This window comes from Polypterus senegalus, chromosome 10, assembly GCF_016835505.1.
Source record: "Polypterus senegalus isolate Bchr_013 chromosome 10, ASM1683550v1, whole genome shotgun sequence".
In the NCBI taxonomy this organism is placed as follows: domain Eukaryota; kingdom Metazoa; phylum Chordata; class Cladistia; order Polypteriformes; family Polypteridae; genus Polypterus; species Polypterus senegalus.
In genome coordinates this window covers 166013959-166040748 of record NC_053163.1, presented here as the reverse complement: position 1 = coordinate 166040748, position 26790 = coordinate 166013959, and the positions used below count along the sequence as shown (strand labels likewise).

The following is a 26790-nucleotide window of genomic DNA, read 5'->3' as shown; positions in this document are numbered from 1 at the left end:
ATTTTTGCTTTCTGATCCTTGGATGAGGGAGGTGCTGCCAGGCTGGGGTCCAGTAGTAGTAGGGGCACACTGCCATTGTAAACGTCATCATCAGAGCTCAGGTGTCGATCTGATCAGCTATTAATTACAAAAGCACTGCAGATTATTGACTGAAGTTCAGCCCCCACCACTGAAGCCCAAAACCCAACCAGTTTTCCAATTATACTGCCTTTACGTAAAAATTGTCCAATAACTTTATTCTTGTACAGTGACCCTGGATGATCAATGTAAAAAAGAATCTATTAAAATAACAGCATAATACTGTGTATATATAAATTAAAATAATTATACAGTACTGTATACATCACATATATATCTCTCTCTCTCTCTATATATATATATATGTATAAAATCTAAAGTCTTCCCGTCTGCTTTTCATGAGAGAGCTACTTAACAGATTTAGATTTGGCTTTTTTCTCGAATTTGCCTGAACATTCCGGTTGATTTTGCGACGTCTCTCTTTGCACTAAGTATCATAGTTCGCTTGTAGGAGTGACACATTCACACTAATCTGAGACAGAGGCTGCAGGCCGAGGGGAGGGGGAAGAGTGACTTCAGGAGTGGGGAGTCGGGCAGGGACCTCCTCACTCACGCGCCAGGCCTCCATCTGAGGCGCTCTACCTGTCGCCACGTGTTGGAGCGCACCTCGCCACCGCTTAGCTAGCGATAGCTGTTTGTTTATTGATTTGTAAAGTTTATCGTGTTTCACTGCTACGCGGACAGCTAATGTGCGTATGTATATCAATCCATCCATTATCCAACCCGCTATATCAAAACTATAGGGTCACGGGGGTCTGCTGGAGCCAATGCCAGCCAACACAGGGCACAAGGAAGGAAACAAACCCTGGGCAGGGTGCCAGCCCACCACAGTCATTAAATGTCTTCTGCCACATTTTGGTTTTATTTGAGCTACCAGTTTGCCCCAGCAGCACAAATCTCAACACCCTTTTAAAAGCAACAGCATTAGGGTCAGGGCCACAGACGCTTCTAAAGTCACAGTCCTCCATTTATTGAAATTAAAATGTGCCCTCTGCTGGCAGGCATGGGCTTCAGCACCCAACCCAATGCCTCCTCAGGAATAAGCGGGTTATAAAAGAACTGCCTGGCACCCTAATGTAGGGTAGGACCAGTTTCACAACAAACCAGACTGGACATGCAATCAGCGTTCAGATCCAAAATTGAAAAAATCAACAATATAGAAATAGAAAAAAATCACACTTTTTATTATTATTTTGATCCACAAATTTTTAGGCAGCAACTTAGTTAGAAATCACCCCTTACTGATGCCCACCATCCCCTTCTCAGTTGAGGCAGCATGACACACTGTCCCACCAAAGCCACACGCTCCTTTTCCGTTTAAATTTTACTCTTGTGGTTGGCATAGCTGGGAAATCCAAACTGGGACACCATGATGTCAGAGTGGCGCAGCGGCATGGAGCCAAAAATGGCAGCCAGCTGGTTGAGGCAGTAGGACCGCTGCAGGAGGTGCTCGGCCCGATGCCACATGCCAGTGTAGCCACTGCTGGCGTCCTTCTCCAGGTTTCTCATGTCCACTGGTTTGACAAAGATGCCTGCAGGCTTGCCGGTGTGCTTAGCCACAAGGAAGTTCATGGCAATATCATCACAGTTTTGGGTCTCATCTATCAGTTGGTGTACACGAGACGGGAGCTGCTGAAATTTCTCTAAGTATCGTCTGTGGAAGAAGGCTGCACCGATCAACACCATTGAATACACGTCCCCGCTGGCAGCTTCACTGGCACGCAGCTCAAAGCTTCCATAGCTGTGCACTCCTGATGCTGCAGTCACGTGCTTCCTGGGCACAAAGCCCACAATTTGATCAGGGAATTGCTGCAATGCAAAAAGAACCATTTACTAGAGCTGGGACCGTGAACCGCCACTGTGACCTCAGTTACCTTCTCCAGGAGAACATCTGGGGCCGTGCCGAACGGCACACAGTGTGTAATAGACATTCAATTATAAAATGCTAGGGGTGGGTTATACGGTCAAGAACTGACCCAGTAACATTGTGTATAATGTAGCAGAAGGCACATAACGCAGCACAATAAATAAATACATATTATAATTAGGGGTGGCACAGTGATGGCGCTGCAGCAAGGCAGTAAAGGGACCTGGGATTGTGTCCCCATCACCCCTGCATGAAGTCTGCGTGTTCTCCCCGTGTCTGCGTGGATTTCCTCCCACAGTTCAAAGACATGCAGGTCTGGTGAACTGGCGACCCTAAATTGTGTGTGTGTGTCCTGCGATGGCCCTGCGCCCCGTGCTAGCTTGACAGGCTCCAGCAGACCCCCGCACCCCTTCTCAGAACGAAGCGGGTTAGAAAATGACCTGACTGACTGAAAATTATAACTAGGCAGGGTCCGCTAAACAACAACACCACCACCATTTATTTCTAGAGCACGTTTCCATACAAATGATGGAGCTCAAAGTGCCTCTACAGGATGAAGAAAGAGAAAACAAGACAAAATATAAAAATAAAATTGGGCAATGCTAATTAACATAGAATAAAAGTAAGAAAAAAGTGTAAAAAAAAACAAAATAAAAACTCCAAACGGCTGGAGAAAAAAAAAAAAATCTGCAGGGGTACCAAGGCCACGAGACCACCGAGCCCCCTCTAGGAATTCTACCTGACATCAATGACCTCAATCAGTCCTCATGGTTTTCAAGATCCCTGTGGAAGAACTTGATGATGATGGTCATGTGGACCTTCAATCCATCAATGGAGGGGCAGGAAGGGGCTTTGATTGGGTGGTAGGGGTGCAGATTGAAAGAATTCTACACTCCCAGGGATTTCCACAACCCTGAATTTAAATTCTCTCCCATTGTCTCCTTATTGTAATGTTTTGTTCCAGCTCTTCATTCAGCTAACTGTATGCTCTGCCACTTTGCACCAAGCCATCCTGAGAAGCCATTCAATCACAAGCTGCCAGTCAAGCCAACTCTGATATCAACACTCACCTCCTGTGGTTGCTCCGTTACTGAAGTTGCCAGCATCCAACACAGCAGAATTACTTTATGTTTCCGAAAGCATCTTTAACCCTCAGATGGCACACGATTAACACTACTGCCCCACATATCGGCCTGTCTGTACGTTCACCCCACGTCGGTGGGGGTCTTCCTTCCAAATCACAAAAGACGTGTTGGTCGGATTATTGGTGATTCCAAACTGGCCCCTTTGTGAATGTGACTGTGTGTCAGAATGAGCCTTGCAATGGATTGGCATCCCGTCCAGGGTTGAATCACACCCTTGGATGGGCCACTCTACAGCTGGCATTTTTCTTTACTTGCATGACTTTGGGATGTGACAGAAAAAAAAAAAAAAACAAAGAACATTTAGACATCAAACAACCAAGTAGACTTCATACAGGCACGGGCCACGCCAAGATTTGAACCCAGAACTCTGGAGCAGCATGGGGTACAGGGACACACACACACACACACACACACTCCTACTGGAAGCAAAGTCACGTTAATAATACCCCTAGAGCAGTAGTTGGCTGGAATGAAAAAAGTGCAGCCATGGGGGTCCCCCAGGATTGAATTTGAAAACCAACGATGAGAAAAGGCCAAAGAAATGCGGCTAATGGATTTGGGCCAGGCCGGGTACAGAAGGCCAAAGGTGGAGTTTGTTAACGTGTAGTCGCTGAGCAGCACACTAATAAAGGTGTTTTTTTATTTTTAGGTGGTGCTTTTAATTGCATGTATCATCACAGGATTCTTTACTTCGTCTTCTTATTTTGGCTGCTCCCACTAGGGGTCGCCACAGCGGATCATCTTCTTCCATATCTTCCTGTCCTCGTCATCTTGCTCTGTCACAACCATCACCTGCATGTCCTCTCTCATCACATCCATAAACCTTCTCTTAGGCCTTCCTCTTCTCCTCTTCCCTGGCAGTTCTATCCTTAGCATCCTTCTCACAATGTACCCCCGACATCTCTCCTCTGCACATGTCCAAACCAATGCCATCTCGCCTCTCTGACTTTATCTCCAAACCGTCCGACCTGAGCTGACCCTCTAATGTCCTCATTTCTAATTCTGTCCTTCCACGTCACACCCAATGCCAATCATAGCATCTTTAACTCTGCCACCTCCAGCTCTGTCTCCTGTGCCACCGTCTCCAGCCCATATAACACAGCTGGTGTCACTACCGTCCTGTAGACCTTCCCTTTCACTCTTACTGATACCCGTCTGTCACAAATCACTCCTGACACTCTTCTTTACAACCCAGTATCAAAAATGTAAAACTGCACAGTGCAACAAACTACCACCGATTAAATGCAGAAGTTGAACGTTCACGCTGCGCCATGTGATCTCCTCCATTGGTCTCCAGTGTTTTTCACATAACCCACCCAGGTGAAGCCTCATCATAAAGTGAGGGCACCCCAGTGGTTGTGATGTCTTTCTTTCACCCTCTGTTCCTCTCCATTGTGTGTTTTCACTTTTCCTGACGCATTACAATTCAATGACTTGACTTAAGTAAACCCCGTGATGTCTCTTCACTCTGTGACCAGCCACGGGTGTCAATGACACAAAGACAAAGCAGCGGGTTACTCGTCGTCACCTGCTCCAGTTATGTGCGGCTGCTCTGAAATGTGAATTAGAAGCACAGTCCTGGCTATAATCATATAATCTAATTAGGGTTCTTTCTTGGGCCTTAGCGACAGCTGCACCCTGACATGCTGAATTACGTTCTTCATTTAGTATTTTTGATCAGCACATGCCGAGTTACTGGATTTTCTCACCTACCGCCCCCCAGTCTGTCAGGATGGGCAAACACACAACCTCCACCCTTACCCTGAGCACTGGTGTGCCACAAGGATGTGTACCAAGTCCCCTTCTCTATGCACTCTTCACCCATGACTGTCAACCCATCCACCAATCAAACGTTATTGTTAAATTTGCGGATGATGCGACTGTCATTGGGCTTGGAACAGACAACAATGAAGCTGCATAGAGGGAGGAGGTTTAGAATCTGACAGCGCTGAGCAACACCAACAACCTGGTCTTAAATACCAAAGAGACCTAAGAAGTGATTCTGGACTTTAGGACCACTAAAAAGACCAATCACAGTCCGATAACAATCAACGCAGATGCTGTGGAGAGAGTTTCCAGCGTTACGTTTCTAGGAGTCACCATCTCAGAGGACCTGTCCTGGGCTATAATAGGCAAAGCACAGCAACGCCTCGATTTGCTCAGGAAGCTAAGGAGAGCTGAGCTCCCCCAGAAGCTGCTGGTTAGATGCACTACAGTACAGAGCGCATCTTAACTAACTGCATGATGGCCTGCAGGTACAACAGCTGCACCGAGGCTGCTAAAGAAGCCCTGCAGAGGCCATTACTGGGACTGAACTGCCATCACTCGAACCCTCGTACAAGACCAAAAACATTCTCAAGGACAAAACTCATCCTGGACATTCTTTGTTTGAGCTCCTCCCGTCAGGAAGACACTTTGGGTCAATCCGTGGACTCACAAACAGACTAAAAAAGAGCTTTTCTCCCATCTTCCATGAACTTTCTGAACTCTGAATCTCCTCAGTCTGAGATTGTTTTTAATTGAATATGTGCAATAAGCTATATCGGTAAAGTACAATATACTAATGTATTACTATATAGAATATGGAATGTATTATTCATTAACAGGTGCAATAACAGTTTATGCTGCTGTACTCTGAGCAATAATGATTTGCTCTGGATACTTGATCACTTAACACTGTCTACGACATATTTTGAATTATTTGACTTTTCTTTAAATGGGGCTGTCACAAAAAGTCATTTTGTTGTGTTACACAATGACAATAAAGTGCTTGAACTTGAACGGAGTTGTTTTATTTATTTAGTATTTTAATTGATAAAATGTCCCCTTACCCTGCTAGCATTTTATGATAATCAACATTTCTACTTCTAAAACCCAAGTACACGATTCACAGGAAGCCAACTGCCTGATGCAGGAGGGACTCGTCTAACAGCAGCTACAAGGCGTGTCAATTCAAAACCCTTCACTTACCTTCCAGACGGAAAACGCAAAGACAAGATCAGGAGCGCTGATCAGGGTGTCGTCATCCAGCATCAGAATAGCTGAAGTGGGGAAACGAAAAAGGGTGGAGATCAGAGTCACACGAGAACTGCAACAGAAGAAGCTATCACTGCCCCAATGGTAGGATGAGACTCCAGAAAATGGCCATCGTCACGGTCATCATGGAGTCACGTGAGCCACATGGGAGCAACCTTAGTTCTAAATCACGTCGACGTGAGATGTAGATCAAGGGTTCATTAAACTGATTAACGAATAGCAAAACGGTTAATAGTAAAAGTTTTAGAACACCTCTGTTTTTCTTCAAATGCAATCAGATGAAATACCATAAATGGTGAAAAGGTAAGCAGTAAACTGCCAGAGGTTTAAATTTAAAGTTTGGGTTAGCAAAACTTGAAAAAAAGGGAAATATTAGAATACTACAAATGGGACTTCTTCAGGGAACAAGTAATAGATATTTCTGCTACAATTCAAGCAAAGGAAGCCTTGCAAGTTGAAGCAAACAATTTGCACAGGCGTCCCAACTTGTGCCGATTACTTAAAAACCCTGCTGTCTGTCTTAAAGTAGAGTTGGAAGAGCCTGTGCTAGAAGTCCTACCTGGAGAATAGTCCAGCAATAATGGCAAGAAAACAGCAATTCACAAATGAAATGAGTCAGAGCATTGTTACCCTTAGAGGTGAAGGCCACTCATTTAAAGAAATTGCAAAAACTAATCAAGCGTCAATGAGTCCAATGGTGTCCTATGCAATCCAAAGGCAACTGGAAGAAACTCTGATAGGAAGAGTCACCAACCAATCAGAAGACTAGTTTCTGAGGGTCACCAACCTGCGTGATCACATGTGCCTCACAGCACCAGAGCTTCAAGCACAGCTCAACAGTGCAGGTCGACAAGACCGAGTGTCCGTGTGTCCTGTGAAGAGGAGACTTTGTGCTGCCGGTATGACAGGACGAGTGGCAGGAAGAAAGCCATTCATTAACGGACACAATAGGGCCTCGAAATACGGGCTGTGGACTACTGCGAGTCAAGTTGGGGAGCCTGCACTGGTACAGCGCTTTGCCGCACCCACCACAGGATCCCAGTTTGCAACCCCCCAGGCAGGCATGCGGTCCAGTCCCACCCTCTATCTGCCACAGCCAGGTGTTACGTGGGCGACCCCTTGTCCTGGTCCAGTCGCTCGGGTCCCCAACAATGACGATCTTACGAGCTGATCACCCTCGGGGAAACGTGCCACATGGCTGTAGTGCCGTAACTGACGCTCCCTTACAATGCAGGTCATGTGCCTCATTCGGGACTCCATGAGCAACACAAAGTCAAACCAATGGCACCCAAGGATTTTCCGGAGAGACACAGTAGTGAAGGAGTCCAGTCTTCATCTCAGGTCACTGGATAGCGCCCATGTCTCACAACCATATAGCAAGACAGGAAGCACCAGGGGCCTCATGTATAACGCCGTGCGTAGAACTCGCACTATAACATGGCGTAAGCACAAAAGCCGAAATGTGCTTACGCACAGAAAAATCCAGATGCAGGAATCTGTGCGTACTCCAACTTCCACGTTCTTCCGCTACATAAATCCCGATCAGCGTGAAAACTAACGCTCGTGCACGCTTTATGTAACGCCCCAACTCCTCCCAGAATTACGCCTATTTGAATATGCAAATCAATATAAATCGCCCTTAAGCGCAGCCTTCTGTGAAAAGACAATGGGAAAATATAAGAATTTCAGCGAATACCAAGTGGAGGCAAAGGAAAAACATACTATTTGTTCAAATAAACCGTGGTATAATCAACAAAAGGAAGTTGATCGAGTGACATAGCGTGTTGGAGAAACTTGAAAGCTCACATTCACAAAATCGCACAGTGCCGGAAATAAAAAAGAAGTCACATATCAAAGTCGCCGTGAAAAGCCGAGTTGTAGCCCACTGTCTGAGTGTCATATGAAAGATTATTAGGGTACAGAGAAAAAAGGCACACGGTGGGGAAAAAGCACGAAATGTCAACTTTAATCTCGAATTTTCCACTTTAATCACGTAGTTTATTTTGTCATTTAGTAGAACATTATAAACTTCATCTTAAAATCGTTTAATTAACCAGTTTCTCAAATCACATCGTAATTAAAGTAGCACGTTAAATGCTTTGTTTTGTATTTGATCTTCTACTCGTATGTGCTCTGTGTGTGTGAATCACTACTTGCTTCTTAAACTGGCTCTCTTCCTCCAACTGGACACAGAGTCCATTACATTTGTGATATTACAGCTCTCTGAATAACTAAAATACTGAGATGTATACGTGATGTCATTTTCATGATGATAGGAGCTAAAGCACATTATTAAACATGTGTTTCATGAGCCTCGTGCTCATGACAAGCATTTATCTTTTGTGAAATTTGTCTGCGTTTTTAGCTGTGTTGTTATTTTCTCTTTCTGTTTTATATTCAATATATATTGGTGGCGCCCAAGAGTCCTTGCTTTTCTTTCCCCAAGTAACCGATCGCCACACAATCAGCTCTGTAATAGACGTTAAGCCATCTGTAAGCTTAGCGCCGATTCTTCAAAGCGTTTAAAGAACATTGAAATATCTTCGTAGTACATGTTTAATTATCCTTCACGACACTCCCAGTGAAGAATATAGATTATTTAAATGAAGTTAAAGTTTTATGTGTATAATTTAACAAACATATTTTGCTGCATTTCACCTTAAAAATGATATCGTCATCATATGTAAATACGCTTTATAAAGTGGCAGGTTGTGAGATATTATAACTGTAGTGCAAGTTTACAGTGGGGTGATTGTACTTATAAGTACAAACAGTTCTACAAGGAGCAATTGATTGAGTGCATTTAAAGTTCTTGGGATTAAACTGTTTCTGAACCGCGAGGTCCGTACAGGAAAGGCTTTAAAACGTTTTGCAGTGGCTGAGACAGCGTGTCCTTAATGCTGTATACCGATAATTCTCTTTCCGATCAGCTGCTGCTGTGATTCACACTCAGATACAGTGATATAAATACTCCGAGTCGTGCAGTGAGAGTAATATGGAAAGAGATGATCCGCTGTGGCAACTCCTAACGGGAGGAGCTGAAAGAAGAAGAAGAAAAACAACAAGAAGAAGAAGTGAGAACAGTTATGATATTTGGAATACTATGGCTGTTCCCTGGACCATTATATTGTTACGAGTTAATTACAATCAGATGCATTACACTAATAAATAATATGCGGTTAGTTTCTGTGTATTTATAAAGCCGCGTCATGAAAATAATGAGTAATCACACAAGAACAGTAGCACTGCTTTGACGCTGGGTGCCGCCAGTTTGCAAAACCGAGCGGAGAACTTGCGTACGACAAGGCATGAGGTACCGTGGAAAAGTGCGTGGCTTTACGCCAAGTGTAGGTTTTATACATCGCGATTTGAACGTGGAAAAGTTCTTACGCAACATTTCTGTGCGTACGCACCGTTTATACATGAGGCCCCAGGACTCTAAAGACTTGGACCTTCGTCCTTTTGCAGATATATCAGGAGCACCACACACCCCTTGCCAGCGACCTCATGACCCCCCACGCTCTCCCAATCCGTCTACTGACTTCATAGGAAGAGTCACCAGAGAAAGTGACTGCAAGAAAGTCTCATGGACCGATGAATGCAAATTTGAATTCTTCAGTTCATCACGCAGGATGTTTGTACGCCGTCGAGTTGGTGACAGGATGGATCCTCAGTGTGTTACAAACATGGCGGAGGAAGAGTGACAGTCTGGAGTCGGTGACTGGCATAGAGTGACTGGAATGCTGAATCAAAAGGGTTACCACAGTTTGGTTGTTATATCAGCAGAAGGTGCAGGCTACTTGAATGAATCAAACATTTGTCTAAAATTTTGTATACTTTTATATGCTGTTGTGTATGAAGCATTAAGACATTAGACTGCATGCATTTCCAGAAAAATTGGAAAACCTGAGGTGTTCTAAAACTTTTGACTGGTAGTGTATATAGCACCTTTCACAATTTTTATTAAAGAAGGTATTTTTAATATTGTTGCAGCACAGGCACATTTAAAGAATTCTTACTGGGTGTTACATTGAGTAGATAAATCCTTATTAAAATCGACTCTTTAATTATAAACCCTTCATATGAGCAGTAAATACGTTGTCTTACAGTCCAGGTAATCTTTCATTAAAACCAGTGGGGTCAGTTGGCAGAAGTACTGCATGAGAGATCAGCTCAACAAATGGCACACTGGCACTGTGATAATTTAGGCGCACCACTTAACCCAAGGAATGGGTCAGTGCCCACCAATCATTAATCAAACTAAAGTCTAATGACTGGCATATGTCACTCTCCAGGTATATGGAGGGAGGTACCCAAAAAATACCAGGAATCAATCAATAGCACAGGTGTAGTTACTGAATATGCTGCTGGTTAATCAGTCCACCGAGTGGCATCATGCGGAGATGATCAAGTGTGTATTGCTGGCATTTATCACCCAGGTGATGATTTAGGGGTGTCATATTAAAAGTGGGTGAATACTTAGGCGATCAGTTATTTTGTGCTTTATATTTGTAATTAACTAAGACCACTTTTCAGATATCTGTTTTCATTTTGACATTTACAGAGTACGTTTCTGTTGATCAGTGTCAGAAAAAGGCAAACGAAACCCACAGTGGCTCAGCATCGTGTAGAACAATAAAATGTGAAAACCTTCCATCCTTTCTTCGGCACTGTCCTCAAACCTCTCTCCTAAATCCAGAGGGTTCGCCTGTGAGGTCCTCCTGAATTACGAAGGTCCTCACTTTATCACAGAGAGAAAGACTTCTCAAACACTGTGCAGGAACCTCGCTTTGTCCGCTTGTACTTTCATTCTGATTCTTTCTGTCACTACCAATGGCTTGTGACTGCAAATGAGGATCGGGGTTTTGACAGACCAGTGCAAAAAAAACACACTCAACCTTTATATGGTGGGTGTCTTTCACTGCAACACAACAACTACGCAATGACCTGACAGTTTCTTTATATTTGCCTTATACTTTGCTGTCCTGTGCCTGTACTGCCATACGGTGCCCTCTCTACCAGTATACAGTGATCCCTCGCTATATCGCGCTTCGACTTTCACGGCTTCACTCCATCGCAGATTTTAAATGTAAGCATATCTAACTATATATCACGGATTTTTCACTGGTTTGTGGATTTCTGCGGACAGTGAGTCTTTCAATTTATGGTACATGCTTCCTCAGTTTGTTTGCCCAGTTGATTTCATACAAGGGACGATGCTATTGGCGGATGGCTGAGAAGCTACCCAATCAGAGCATGTACTGTATTACATTTTAACTAAAACTCCTCAATGATATATGATATGCTTCCCACGCGGTGCTTCGCACACTTAAAAGCTCTAACAGCCCGTATTGATTTTTGATTGTTTGCTTTTCTCTCTCTCTCTCTCTCTCTCACTCTGACATTCTCTGCGCCTGATGGAGGGACTGTTTGCTTAGAAGATACGGACGCTCCTGTAAAAAATGTTGAAAGACTACCTTCACATTGATCCCATCATTGCTGCCGATTTATTGCGGTGCTTCGCATACTTCAAAGCGCAACAGCCCTACTGATTTTTGATGGTTTACTTTTCTCTCTCTCTCTCCCTCTCTGACATTCTCCGCTCCTGACGCGCACCTTGAAGAGGAAGAGATGTTTGCATTCTTTTAATTGTGAGAAAGAACTGTCATCTCTGTCTTGTTTTAAACTTTTGACTAAAGGGTGTTATTTCATGTCTAGAGGGCTCCAATGATGTATTTATCTTTATGTATCTAAAATGTATTTAGAAGGTCGTAAACAGGTTTTCTATGCTCTAACTGTGAAAATATTAGATTTATAAATAAAGAATCCTACTTCGTGGAAATTCATTTATCTGTCTGGAGCGGATTAACCGTGATAAACGAGGGTTTACTGTGTAACTGTGGAGAATATTTATAAACAGTGTGGGAGAGTTTCTAAGGGCTTAAAATATATAAAAATAACCATACAAATATATGGTTTCTACTTCGCGGATTTTCACCTATTGCGGGGGGTTCTGGAACGCAACCCCTGCGATTGAGGAGGGATTACTGTACATACACAAACTGCAGGACAGACTTGTAGTGAGGTGCATATGTGCAAAATTTCAAAACGGTTGTACTGATGTTAACGCAACAGTGCCGCCTAATAAAGTTTATTTTTATATACACTGTAAGAGGAGAACTGCAGTGGGCTGGCGTCCTGCCTGGGGTTTGTTTCCTGCCTTGCGCCGGGTGCTGGCTGGGATTGGCTCCAGCAGACCGCCGTGACCCTGTGTTAGGATATAGCGGGTTGGACAATGACTGACTGACTGTAAGAGGAGAATGGGCATCCTGGCCAGGAAAGAGGAGGATTCGTTACCCAGACGGGAGGCCAAAGCCAAACAGCAAAAAATTTGGCACTGGGTAGGAGAAATAACTTTGTGCCGTGCCTGGCCTGGCCAGACGGACTAACAATTGTTGGGGTCCCTACATACTGATAAGAGGGTGCTGTTGTGGGTCTCCCTAATAATAATAATACATTTTACTTATATAGCGCCTTTCCCATGCTCAAGGCACTTACAGAATATAAGAAAGAACGGCACACTGCAAAAAACGAAATCTAAGCAAGTGAAATGTACTTATATCATAACGTTAAATGTTTTTTTCCTTATTGTAAGAAAGAATTATTGACTTGTCAAAAAACAGAAATCTTGTCAAGTAAATTTTGCTTACCCCATTGGCAGATTTTTTTGCTAAATAAAAGCAAAACAACTCTCATTTAAAGTTTTTTTGTCTAGTTTTTGCATATGCATTTTTTGCAGTGCAGGGTATACAGTATATAGAATTGTACAATAAATAAAGAAGAGTAAGACAGTAAATTCAGAGAAAGCCAAACAGACACCATAATTGATGGTCTGCACACACACACACACAGGTTACATGAGCATCATGACAGAGAGGTAAACTGAGAGAAGGGTAATAAAGTCAAGTAGAGCTAAAAGCCTTCCTGAACAGATGAGTATTGAGTTGTTTTTTAAAAGAAGTCATGGAGTCAGCTGACCTGATTAATTTTGGTAGATCATTCCAGAGTCTGGGCTGGGCGCTATACAGCTGAAGGCCCTGCTGTCACCCATGGAGTGTAGATTAGTGGTGGGCACAACAAGATTACCAGAGTCAGAGGACCTTAGTGTGCGGACAGGCACGTAGTGATGGAGAAGGTCACTGATGTAGTTTGGCGCGAGGTTATTTAAGGCTTTGTAGGTTATTAGTAGGATTTTATATTCGATTCTGTAAGACACAGGGAGCCAGTGAAGATGGAGCAGGATGGGTGTGATGTGCCCGCTGCTGCTGGTTCGAGTGAGGACTCCTGCAGCCGAGTTTTGAATAAGCTGGAGCTGTGATAGAAGATTAGAAGGGGCACCTGCCAGCAGCGAGTTACAATAATCGACGCGGGATGTGATAAAAGCAGGGACAAGTTTCTCAGCATTAGAAAAGGAGAGGAAGGAGTGAACACGGGATACGTTATGGAGGTGGAAGTAAGAAAGTTTCTTAATGTGATTTATGTGGGAGAGGGAGGAATCAAATGTGACATCAAGATTCTTTGCAGTAGAGGCAGGTCTGATGAGATCACCGCCAAGATGGACTCATTTTATGAAGTTGCACTTTAGTCCCAATTTGCAGGAGTTCAGTTTTGTTGCAGTTTCATTTTAAAGAGTTCTGCTCCATCCAGGTTTTAATTTCACTAAGGCAGGTTGTGAGCTGAGAAAGCTCCCTACTTTCTTTATGGCCCAGAAGTGCTTTCTGAAAGACACTGTGTGGCACCGGGAGTATTCTCAGGTCTGGCATAAAAGGGAGCCCACTGCCTCAAATGAATGAGTCAGAGTTGGGAGGCAGTGGGCAACACTCAGCAGAGGGCAGAAGGAAGAAGATTTGTGTGATTTATTTGTCTGTTTGTGGCTAAATTGTGGAGCGGCGACTGAAAAGTGCCTTGCGAGAATTCAAATCATTTACTTTATTCTAAAAATGTCTGCCAGCTATATTACTGTGTCTGGGGTTTGGGACTCAGTGGCGCCACCTTGTGGTCACAACACATATTCTTACATTTTCCTTTAAAATGTTTGATCATTTTACATGATTTATCGTGTGTTTAAGTGATCATTTATTGTGCCCATTTTCCTCAAATGTAACTAATGCACTATATAAAGACAGCCTGTTTAGAATTTGGTTTAAGTTGACACCCTTTACCGACCGAGACCACCTCAGCCAGGTGCCCACGAATAGGCATAGAACATTCTTACCTTCTGTTTCAATCTCCAGAAATGGCTGCAAGCGGTTTCTCATCCGATTCACCGACTGCTCCTTGAACACAACAGGGGCAGGATGAGGTCCTAAAGACTCCCAGAGGTCCTGGGGCAGCTTTTCTCCAAGGCTGTTCCACACGACGATCACTTTGTGCAGGTGGGGTACTGCTTGATAATGGTTCAGCAGCTTAAGGAGCAGGTCTGTTCGGTTGTAGCTCTGCATGATGATTGTAAAGGAACGGCCAGATAATGGCAACCGGGCTGGCAAGCTGGCTCTTCTTTCCAAGCTTGCTATGCCTTCATTCACTTGTGGCAGCCATGCGTCTAAAACCACTACAAAAATAAACAGGAGTGCAAGGGATGAAAGGAGACAAAGATGGATTCTCCCACGTCGACAAATGTTGGGGCAACTCCTGAGAAAACAAATTAATAAATTAATTAACATATATAACTAAATAATTATATTTGTGGACCTCTAAGGTGGGTACTGCTGCCGCAACCCGCCACAGACAGACGTAGAGGACCTTTTACTTTCTTTTCCCTTGTGGGCAACACATTCCCCATTCCCCACAAGTATAACACGGTCCCAAAAGCACGGAAAACACAATACTCTTCTTTTCTTCTTCTCCCTTTCTTTTACTTTCTCTCTCTTTTCTCCCCTTTACTCCTCCGGTCAAGCTTTGTCTCCCTCCTCCCGACTCTGGCTCTCCGAAAGATGGCTGCTGACTCCATTTATAGCCCACCCTGCTCTCCAGGGCTCAGCAGCAGCCGCAGCACCCCCTGGTGGCGCCCACAGATCCCAACAGGGCTGTACCCAACTCCATCTCCCATGAAGCTCTGCAGGAGTCCCAGGCACTGCTGCAACCCAGGGGGACTGCCATTGGATAGGTGGGCTCCGCCGGTCTATCCAGCATGGAGGCGTCCTGGCCGGGCAAGGGTCCCAGCCCTCCGCCACATTTTAAACAGTATCTGTCAAATAATACAAAGAGTACACAAGACATGTTTCACTGTTATTGGGGCTCATCACGTGTTTGCACTTTTGCATAGGTAACAACAACATTTTATTTCTGTTGCACATTTTCATACAAATAATGAAGCTCAAAGTGGTTTACATGATGAAGAAAAAGAAAAAAGACAAAAAAAATAAGAATTAAAATAAGGGAACACTAATTAACATAGAAAAAAAGTAAGGTCCGATGGCCAGGGAGGACACAAAAAACAAACTCCAGACGGCTGGAGAAAAAAATAAAATCTGCAGGGGATTCCAGGCCACGAGACCACCCAGCCCGCTTTAGGCGTTCTACCTAACATGAATGATCAGTCCTTATTGTATTCAGGGTCCTCATGGAAGAACTTGATGATGATGGTCATGTCGACTTGCTATTTGACCTATTATTATTTGGCAGATACTGTATAACATATCTATGATCAGCTTCTTGCAACTGAGAGGACGTGGTGGATGTTTGCCAACTGGCCGACCAACCACAAGTGTTACCTGGTGGGTAATCATCAGATTGCGATTCAGACCCAAGAATATATATAATAAAAAAATCTTGGGTCGATAGGTGATCTTCTTGGAAGACACTTTGATGTCACGCAGGACAAGGCAGTGAGACAAAAGGACAGCTGCTGTAAGGCTTTTAAATGATCGATGCACAGCGAGACAAGCAGAACACGCAGCTCAGCAGAAGCAGCAAGCCACCAGATGATCCGTCCGCATGTCCTTAGCGTGTGTTCTACCACCCCCCATACACCTTCACAATGTGAGCGGCAGAGACCCGAAGTGACAGAAGGACAGCTGCTGTCCAGGCTTTTTTGACAGCAACCTCTCTTTTGAGAAACAAGTAAATTCTGTAGTCAAGAGTCGCTTTTTCCAGCTTCGTCTGTTAGGTAAGATCGAGCCTTTTATTATCTTCTAGGGATCTTGAGAAAGCTACTCATGATTTTATCTTCTCTCGCCTGGATTACTGCAACTCGCTGTATTCTGGGATTAACAAATCTCTGATACGCAGGTCACAGTTGGTCCAAAATGCTGCCGCTCGCTTTCTGGTTGGGGTAAGAAAGTCTGATTGTGTTTCTCCAATATTAGCTTCTTTACACGGGCTGCCTGTCAGTTTTGAATTGATTTTCAAATCTTGTTGCTAGTTTTTAAATCTTTCCATGGACTCACTTCTGCCTATTTATCTGAATTGTGTGCTTTACACCAGCCATGTAGAGTGCTGAGATCGTCTGGTCAGTTGTCTCTTGTTGTCCCTCGTACCGAGTGTCAAACCAAGGGGGACAGCTGTGGCACCTCACCTGTGGAGTCTTCACATAAAGGAGTCGTCTACCACTGAACTGTTCAAAACGAGATTAAACACTCATTTCTATTCACCTGCATTCTGTGACCTTCAGTTCCTCTTTGTGATTATATAACATTATTTCTAATTATCATGTATCTTATTTTATGTTCATATATGTTATTTCTACTTATGTTTTACTGTTAATTGTTTTGTTTTTCATTTATTCTATTATTGTAAAGCACTTTGGCCTTTAGCATTACTATGTTGTTTTAAATGTGCTATATAAATAAATTGACATTTTAAAGGATCGACATGCAGCACGACAAGCAGAACACGCAGCTCAGCAGCTGATCAGACCACATCTCCTTAGCGTGCAGTCAGCCCCCCCTTCACAGCACAAGTGGCAGAGACATGAAGAGGCTGAAGCACAGTGCGCCCCTGGTGGGCGAGTGAAGCAAGCAGGGGTCAAAGCCCCCTAGTACAGTGGTTCCCAAAGTAGGGGTCGTCGCGAGATGATTTCCAAGAAATCAAATACTTTTTTAAACTTTTTAGAAATTAATTAATTACATTTTTTAGAAATAACATTTTATCCATAACAAACAGAAGATAAAAACTAGTAGTTAATAGTTACATTTAAAAAAAACATGCAAATTAAAAAGCCATCAGCCTTTCAAATTTTTTTCTGTTCGATCGCGACCCCTGAGGTGATTACGACAGTTTAATGACACATCAATGGCGTCAGTTGCAGCAGATCAATTTACAGCACCATGTTAAACATTCCGACATGTGCACGTAACGTGTAGGTCATTTTCATCGCTTTATGTTTAGGATATTATTTTTGTTGAAATGAAACATTGGTTAATATCGACCAAAGACAACGCAGATAGGCCAGCGGAGAAACACCACCGTCAGAAAGCCCATCATCCTCAGGTACGGAAAGACACCGGAGTGTGCATAAAGAGGACATCCATAAACAGTCGAGTCGCGGTCTCCAAAATTAACCCAAGAATGAACTTGCTGTGCTCCAAGCATTGCGCCCACCCATCTCATTAGGTGAGGTGTTTTGTTGAAGTTAAATGAATGAGTAAATAACAATTTTTTAAAAAGTGAAATGGTTGTTAGAGCGTTATGTTCTTTTTTTGTTGTCATGCTCTTGTTTGGATAGGATATTCTGTTGAAATTAAACAAATGAGAAAATTACTATTAAAAAAAAATTATATGGTTGTTAGACCATTGTGTTCTTTCGTGTTGTCATGCTCATGTTTGGATAGGCCTATTGGCGACATGTGCACCGTTGCGCGCAACATTTGTATATTTTAACCACTTCCGAGGATAGTGGGGGTCACGAGTCACTGGCACGGTTATTTTGGGGGTCATGAGCTGAAACGTTTGGGAACCCCTGCCCTAGTATATATATATATATATATATATATATATATATATATATATATATATATATATATATATATATATATATATTATATATATACACTGAAAAAAGTATAACATTGATGTTGTTCATTCAACATAAATTTTATCTTTCAAGCAACTTAAGATTAGTCATTTAATGTTGCAGCTTGAAATATTTGGTTTCAGATCTCAAAGTAAAATAATTTTTTTCTACCAAAGTAAGTTATGGTGGAGGGAATAAACATAAAACTTCTATTTGAGTGAACCTAATATTTTAAGTTGTTCATGTGCGGTGCTGGAGGGCCCTTTGTTTATTCTTCCGGGTGAACTTCCCAGCGTGTTGGATTTCCAAACTGCCAAAACAGAAGAAGACTTCCCTGAGTGGAGTGGATGTGGCTATGCAGGTCTGGTCATTTTCAGCAGCAGATTTTCATAACAGAGGATTTCTGGTAAGTAACCCTGTACCTCAACTGTTAATTTTAAGTATAAGAACTCTTAATAAAACATACTTTCAAGAAAGCTGTAGAAACATTTAATTTTTTTTTGTATATTTAAGATTTTCACTGCAAAGTGCTTGTGTATTTGCACTAGATTTTTAAATAAATTAAAAAGTACAGCATTGGAATTTGTTATGCTCATAATATTTCTAATAGCTTAAAAACAGGTTACGACCAATAAACCATTTGAAATTGTAACAACTTAAAAAATAAATTGACTTCAGTATAAAACAAGTGAATTACACCCAATCACTCTAAATGATTTGCCTCAACTTAAAAATTGTGGGTTCAATAGGATAAAAAGAATCATATTGGTTCAGATTGAAAATATTAAGTGTGAATCATTACCTTAATCATTTTAAGTTGAATGGAGGTTATACTTTTTTCAGTGTATATTATATACCTGTATATATATACTCAGCAAAAAAAGAAACGTCCCTTTTTCAGGACCGTGTATTTCAACAATAATGTTTTAAAAATCCAAATAACTTTACAGATCTTCATTGTAAAGGGTTTAAACAATGTTTTCCATGCATGTTCAATTAACCATAATCGATTAATTAACATGCACCTGTGGAATGGTCGTTAAGACCTTAACAGCTTACAGAAAGTAGGCATTTAAGGTCACAGTTCTAAAAACGCAGGACACTAAAGAGACTTGTCTACCGACTGAGAAAGATGCCCAGGGTCCCTGCTCATCTGCGTGAACGTGCATTAGGCCTGCTGCAGGGAGGCATGAGGACTGCTGAATAAATTGCCATGTCCGCACCGTGAGACGCCTAAGACAGCGCTACAGGGAGACAGGAATGACAGCTGATCATCCTCGCAGTGGAAGACCACGTGTAACAACACCTGCACAGGATCGGTACATCCGAATATCACACCTGCGTGACAGGTACAGGATGGCCACAACAACTGCCCGAGTCACACCAGGAACACACAATCCCTCCATCAGTGCTCAGACTGTCCGCAATAGGCTGAGAGAGGCTGGACTGAGGGCTTGTAGGCCTGTTGTAAGGCAGGTCCTTACCAGACATCACCAGCAACAACGCCGCCTATGGGCACAAACCCACCTTCGCTGGACCAGACAGGAGTGGCAAAAAGTGCTCTTCACTGATGAGTCACGGTTTTGTCTCACCAGGGGTGATGGACGGATTCGTGTTTATCGTCGAAGGAATGAGCGTTACACCGAGGCCTGTACCCTGGAGCGGGATCGATTTGGATCGATGGCTAGGCCATTCCCCCCAGAAATGTCCAGGACCTTGCAGGTGCCTTGGTGGAAGAGTGGGGTAACATCTCACAGCAAGAACTGACAAATCTGGTCCAGTCCATGAGGAGGAGATGCACTGCAGTACTTCAAGCAGCTGGTGGCCACACCAGAGACTGACTGGTACTTTTGATTTTGAGCCTCCCTTCATTCAGGGACACATTGTGAAACATTTTTAGTTTATGTCTTATGGTGTTGACTCTTTTAGTGTTCATACAAATATTAACACATTAAGTTTACTGAAAGTAAAAACAGTTGAAAGTCAGAGGACGTTTCTTTTTTTGCTGAGTATATATAAATATATACTGTATATATATATATAAAGAGAGAGAGAGAGAGAGTGGGTATATAAAAGAACCCCCCCTTCAAAATATTCCTATTTTTTTGCTTTACAGCCATAATTTTTTTCCAGCTTTTCTTACTCAATGCAATCTATAACATCCAAGTGAAAGATATCACAGCTACAGTTCAGAAGAATTTTAAAAAATAAAAAACAAGAAAATTCAAAAGAAGGAAAAGCTCTGACTTGGCAGTCACAGTCAGGCAATATGCAGATGTACTGCTATTGGCCTAAAGGAGCTCCTGTCGAAGTGTCAGTGTGACAGAGAGAGGATGTGCCTCGTTGTTCATAATAATTTCATAATTCATTCTCTCCTTCACTAAGACCCCCGGGGGCTCCAGAGTGTGTCCTATAAACTGAGCTCACCCTTTCAATTAGCTTTTGATTCGGTGGGCCTCTCTTAAAGTGATGTTACCAGCCCAGCACAGCACACTGGCCACCATTGAGTTGTAGAAGATGTGTAGGATGTCACTTCCCACATTAAAGAGACAAAGTCTCCAGCAACACATTTCTTTCACTATCTTCAAATTAGGAACTTTTTTTTAAACAGAACCTGCCCAAGTTTCCTCATCTCGCACCCTCCTCTATGCTGGAAAAAATATTGCTCAGTTTCGAGGACTCGGACAACATTTCTGCAATATATAAAATTATTTTACAGTCCCTACTTTTCAAAGATCCAAGAGGACACTGGGAAAAAGATCTCTCAATTAATATATCAGAAAAGGAGTGGAAGGTAGCAATGCAGAGAATTCACTCGAGCTCCATGTGCGCCAAGCATACAATTATACAACTCAAAATTATATATCGAGCACATCTGTCTCGCTTAAAACTGTCCAAAATCTTTCCAGGGCAAGATTCAACCTGCGAACGTTGCAATCAAGTCCCAGCCTCACTGGGTCACATGTTTTGGGCCTGCACCAAATTAACATCATTCTCGACAAAAAAATGTAAGTGCCTTTCAGACAGCCTTGGTGTCACAATCCCTCCTAACCCACTAACAGCTGTGTCTGGTGTTCTTCCAGATGGGCTAAAAGTGGAGAAGGACAAACAAACTGTGAATGCCTTCACTACACTACTGGCACGCAGACTTACTTTGCTAAACTGGAAGAATCCTGACTCCTCTTTTAAGTCAGTGGGTAACTGATGTGTTATATTATTTAAAATTGGAAAAAATCAAATACTCAGTTAGAGGATCTGTGCAGAACTTTTTCAAAACCTGACAGGATCTAATCAATAATATTTTAGAATAAGCTGTTAAAGCACTGAGGAAGTAAACCTCTTTACATTTTTTTTCTTCTCCATTTATCTTTATCCGCCTATTAAACTCATCAATTTATGTATTTTTACAAGCTTTTACTCCGTTGGCCATGCTCCCTTTCTCAGGGGTGGGGGTTGATTTGTTTTCAATTCTATTTTTTGTAAAGATTGATCTATTTGTATGGAATGATTACAATAAAATCAATAAAATTAAAAAAACAAAAGGAACAAAGTCTCATTAGGAAGAAAAGAGTCTTCTCTGCCCTTCCTTATGTAGTTCCTCTGCGTTCCAAGACCAGCCCAACCTGTCATTAATGTGGACCCCCAAGTACTTGTAGAAGTGGGCCACCTCTACCTCCACTTCTTAAATAGTTATAGAACAGTATTACAGAACAGGTACAAACTGTGCAATTTCCTAAACTTTACTTACTGTTTCAATTTTGCACTTACGCCTGACGTGACTGATGTAAACATTCCACTTAGATTTTCTTCATGTGTTTGTTATGTCATTTTCTAACCCGCTTAATCCAGGGATGCGTTTTGGGGAGGGGCTGGAGCCCAAGAATGGGGTGCAGGTCGGGAACAAACCCTGGACTGGTTGCCAGCCCGTCACAGGCCAAACACACACACAGTAGGGCCAATAAAGTGTAGCTAACTCACCTAACCTGCAAGTCTTTGGATAGTGGAAGGAAAATGGAGCACCCAGTAGAAACCCGGTAGGACCCAGGATTGGCATTCATTGTTCTCCATCTAATTACTAAACTTTAGATGCATTAAGAAGATAATGTATGCCAGCATGGCATAACTGCAAATAAAAATATTCATAATTTAAACATGTTTTGAATGAGTTTTATTTTGCAGACCTGTGTAAGATAAGACTGTGCAGACATGTACAGTGCTGGAGTGGCGTCCCGTCCGGGAATGGCTTCTGATCGTTACTCAGTTTAATACCAAAACTTAACGTAGCGTTTAGCTCATCCCTTACCTAAGCACAACGCCAAAAATGACAGGCTGGTTCCGCAACTGCACCCTTGACAATTACCGTAACGTCACACCTTTCACCAAAAGCTTCAAGAAGAAGACGCCGGGTTCTCCAAGCCCAAGGGCTTATTGCAATGAAGGAGTAGACGATAGTGAAAGTGTTATTAGCCGACTCGGCTGACTGCACCGGTTTCCCCAGCAATACGGACAGGTTTTTTAATTTAATTAAAATATTTGCGATTTTGATAATCTAGTAGTTTTATCGCTGTATTTTTTTCACAGTACTGTACGTGAATATAAAGGCATTAGGAAACATCCTGCATTCTCACGATTCTCATCCAGTCAGTCATTACTCTGTACTACGACCCCATTATTCGGCATTCACTACGCCCCACTTCTGCTTTACGATATATTTAATTCACTCTGATCTGTTGCCTGTAAGATCAGGGATTTTTGTAATGCCCGAGATTTTTGCCTTGCCGATTTCCTCCGGCATTTTTTTTTTAATTGAAATGCCTGGGTTAAGTGGGTTTGATTAATATTAATACTCTCTAAGAAACTCAAAAAAGTTGAGCTTATAACCTTCAAAGTAACACCCGCTAAACTTTCAGTCCCGGCCACAATATCTACCTTACACCGCACGCCAACGCCATCGCTGTCACCACAGCCGCTGCCGCCGTCGCCTCCTCCCGCTCTCCTGTTTACAGGTTTGCGCGCGTGCGCCGACCCACTGCCAATCCAAACACGTGTGACTTACGATATGGGCGGGGAGAATCAGCCAATCATTCTACATTGACCAATCCACTCAAGGAATTTGTTTGTCAATCATTGTATTAAACCCTCCTCCTCGAGCCGGACAGACCCTTGAACACACCTCCGCGGTGGACTCCGGAGAATTGTGAGGAGTTTTTAGAAGTTTCAGCCGAGCGTTTATCCCTCGTAGACGTCCGTTATTTTAGTGTCATCACTTTACGACAGCTCGTGAACAGGTCGCTCGTTCGTATTTGGGCTGGACCGATAAGTGAAGACGGGATGTGTGGTCACCTGAACACAGTAACGTCGGCGTTTCATTTATTTTATATAGCGCCTTTAACGTCAGGCAAAAGATCGAATTCCGGAGCTACCAAAACTGCACTATTGCACCACAAAATGAACGGTAACCGTGGAATTAAATAGCAGAGCAGTGGCACTGGCAGAAGATTTTAGAATTGGACCAAACGGATTTAAAAACAGTAAAAAAAAAGAAACTATTCAATTCAACTACAGCCCCAGAACAGACAATACTGCAATAGCGAAAGGTAAAATAACAAATGAAGATACTGTATATGCAGATCGAGCTCCTGTCTAAAACTACAGAATGCAAGATCTGGGAAGAGGATTACCTGTGGTCTTTTTTGTGTTGTATTTGTTGACACCCATTGCATACCTAGAACGGGGTCTTTCTCTCTCTCTCTCTCTGTAAATTGCCTATCCCAGGATGTCTTCCATTTTTTTCCCTACTAAGTTTGTTTTTGGGAGCTTCATGTTGTCTCCTTTGAGATTCAAGGCCTTTGTCAAAAAAAAAAAAAAAACTCAGGGCTTGTCAAAGCTCATTGAGACATTCCTTGTGTGATTTTCGGCTACACGTGAAATAAATTGTTGTCGTCATTGTAATTGTTTTCAGGGACGAAAGCTCACAGGATGTCAAATACCTGAATAAAGTGATTAGAAAGGCCAGCTTCATTACAGGAGTCACCTTGTTGAAAAATGTTGAAGCCATTACGGCCGACGCTGCCCATCCACTCCATGACATGCTGTTGTGGTACACCTTTAGTTATCAGGTCATTGCACTCTGCTCTCCTAGGAGGCGCTGCTGAGGCTTTACAGCTATTGGACTATTTAGATAGATACAGGGTGGTCCAGATCTAATTATGCAGATCCAGATCATCAGGATGACTTTGAATTATGCGGGGACGATTCCAGTTCGGCGCAAAGGCGATTCTTTATGTCGTCAGTTCGCACACTTCTCGATGGTCCGGGATTTTCCGGGTGATTTTCTATGTAATAAACTTAATAAGTTATAGCATAATGAAAATTGCATAATTAGATCTGGACCACCCTATAGATAGATAGATAGATAGATAGATAGATAGATAGATATGAAAGGCACTATATGATAGATAGATAGATAGATAGATAGATAGATAGATAGATAGATAGATAGATAGGTACTTTATTAATCCCAAGGTGAAATTCACATACTCCAGCAGCAGCATACTGATAAAAAAACAATATTAAAGTGATAAAAATGTAGGTATAATAGACAATAACTTTGTATAATATTAACGTTTACCCCACCTCTCCCCCCAAGTGGAATTGAAGAGTCGCATAGTGTGGGGTCTCCTCAGTCTGCCCAATAGGAGTGAATGTGTGTGTGTGTCCCTGTACCCCATGCTGCTCCAGAGTTCTGGGTTCAAATCTTGGCCTGGCCCGTGCCTGTGTGAAGTCTACTTGGTTGTTTGATGTGTAAATATTTTTTTTTTTCTGTCACATCCCAAAGTCTTGCAAGTAAAGAAATATGTCAGCTGTAGAGTGGCCCATCCAAGGGTGTGATTCAATCCTGGACGGGATGCCAATCCATTGCAAGGCTCATTCTGACACACAGTCACATTCACAAAGGAGGCCAGTTTGGAATCACCAATAATCCGACCAACAAGTCTTTTGTGATTTGGAAGGAAGACCCTCACCGACGTGGGGTGAACGTACAGACAGGCTGATATGTGAGGCAGTAGATAGATAGATAGATACTTTATTAATCCCAAGGGGTAATTCACATACTCCAGCAGCAGCACACTGATAAAGAACAATATTAAATTAAAGAGTGATAACAATGCAGGTATAACAGACAATAACTTTGTATAATGTTAACGTTTACCCCCCCCAGGGTGGAATTGAAGAGTCTCATAGTGTGGGGTCTCCTCAGTCTGTCAGTGAGCAGGATGGTGACAGCAGTCTGTCGCTGAAGCTGCTCCTCTGTCTGGAGATGATCCTGTTCAGTGGATTCTCCATGATTGACAGGAGTCTGTCTGCTCAGCGCCCGTCGCTCTGCCATGGATGTCAAACTGTCCAGCTCCGTGCCTACAATAGAGCCTGCCTTCCTCACCAGTTTGTCCCTCTTCTTTATGCTGCCTCCCCAGCACACCACCGCGTAGAAGATGGCGCTCACCACAACCGTCTGATAGAACATCTGTACCATCTTATTGCAGATGTTGAAGAACGCCAGCCTTCTAATGAAGTTTAGTTGGCTCTGTCCTCTCTTACACAGAGCATCAGTATTGACAGTCCAGTCCAGTTTATCATCCAGCTGCACTCCAAGGTATTTATAGGTCTGCACCCTCTGCACAGTCACCTCTGATGATCATGGGGTCCATGAGGGGTCTGGTCCTCCTAAAATCCACTACCAGTTGGTTTTGCTGGTGTTCAGTTGTAGGTGGTTTGAGTCGCACCATTTAACAAAGTCCTTGATTAGGTTCCTGTACTCCTCCTCCTGCCCACTCCTGATGCAGCCCACCATAGCAGTGTCGTCAGTGAACTTTTACACGTGGCAGGACTCCGAGTTGTATTGGAAGTCTGATGTATGTTAGCTGAACAGGACCAGAGAAAGTCCAGTCCCCTGCGGCGCTCCTGTGCTGCTGACCACAATGTCAGACATGCAGTTCAGTTGTTAATATCCCCTCTCACTGTACACATCTTCACCTTAATAAATGTCCCGGTTTAGAGATATTTCTTTGTAATATTTTAGGGAAAAGCCAAGCAAAATGACCTCTTTTATTGGGTAACTAAAACGATTACAATATGCAGGCTTTCAAGGCAACTCAGGCCCCTGTAATTACATCTTACCTGAAGAAGGTAAAGCCTGCATATTGTAATCTTTTTAGTTACCCAATAAAAGGGGTCATTTTGCTTGGCTTTTCTCTACATTCATAATGGCTAACACGGTACAACACCCTAGTACTTTATAATATTTTGTAAGTCTCTTTGTATACAATAGCTGTTAAATGAGTTCATGTAAATGTATGTTATCTTTGTTATAAAGTGTACACTTGTGAGTTTTGACCTTATATTAATTGTTTGCCTGGTGATCATTTGGGCACTTTATTAAAAGTCTTAATTTCTATGGATTATGAACAAACTACCCAAAATGCAGTTGGAGTCCACCAAAGTCAATGGTCTGCCAAAACTGAGCCAAAGACATGGCGAGGTAAACTTATTTTAGAGGCGAAACAAATGCGAGGTGTTTTTACTGATTTCAAACACAAAAATGGGACAAATATTGACCCAAAGATATTGCAAGGGTCAGTGAATCTGTCTTC

At 42.7% G+C, this 26790-nt stretch overlaps 1 protein-coding gene across 1 annotated transcript; it reads right to left on the bottom strand.

The window, feature by feature from the left end:
• Positions 1-1235: 1235 nt before the first annotated feature.
• On the bottom strand, positions 1236-23152 carry extl2 (exostosin-like glycosyltransferase 2). The gene is made up of 4 exons (XM_039767313.1): positions 23069-23152; positions 14402-14817; positions 6061-6131; positions 1236-1887 (listed from the first exon to the last, which is right to left on the bottom strand). The coding sequence occupies exons 1-4, from the start codon at positions 23089-23091 to the stop codon at positions 1396-1398; spliced, it is 1002 nt and encodes a 333-aa protein (XP_039623247.1). The 5' UTR covers positions 23092-23152; the 3' UTR covers positions 1236-1395.
• Between the last annotated feature and the right edge of the window lie 3638 nt (positions 23153-26790).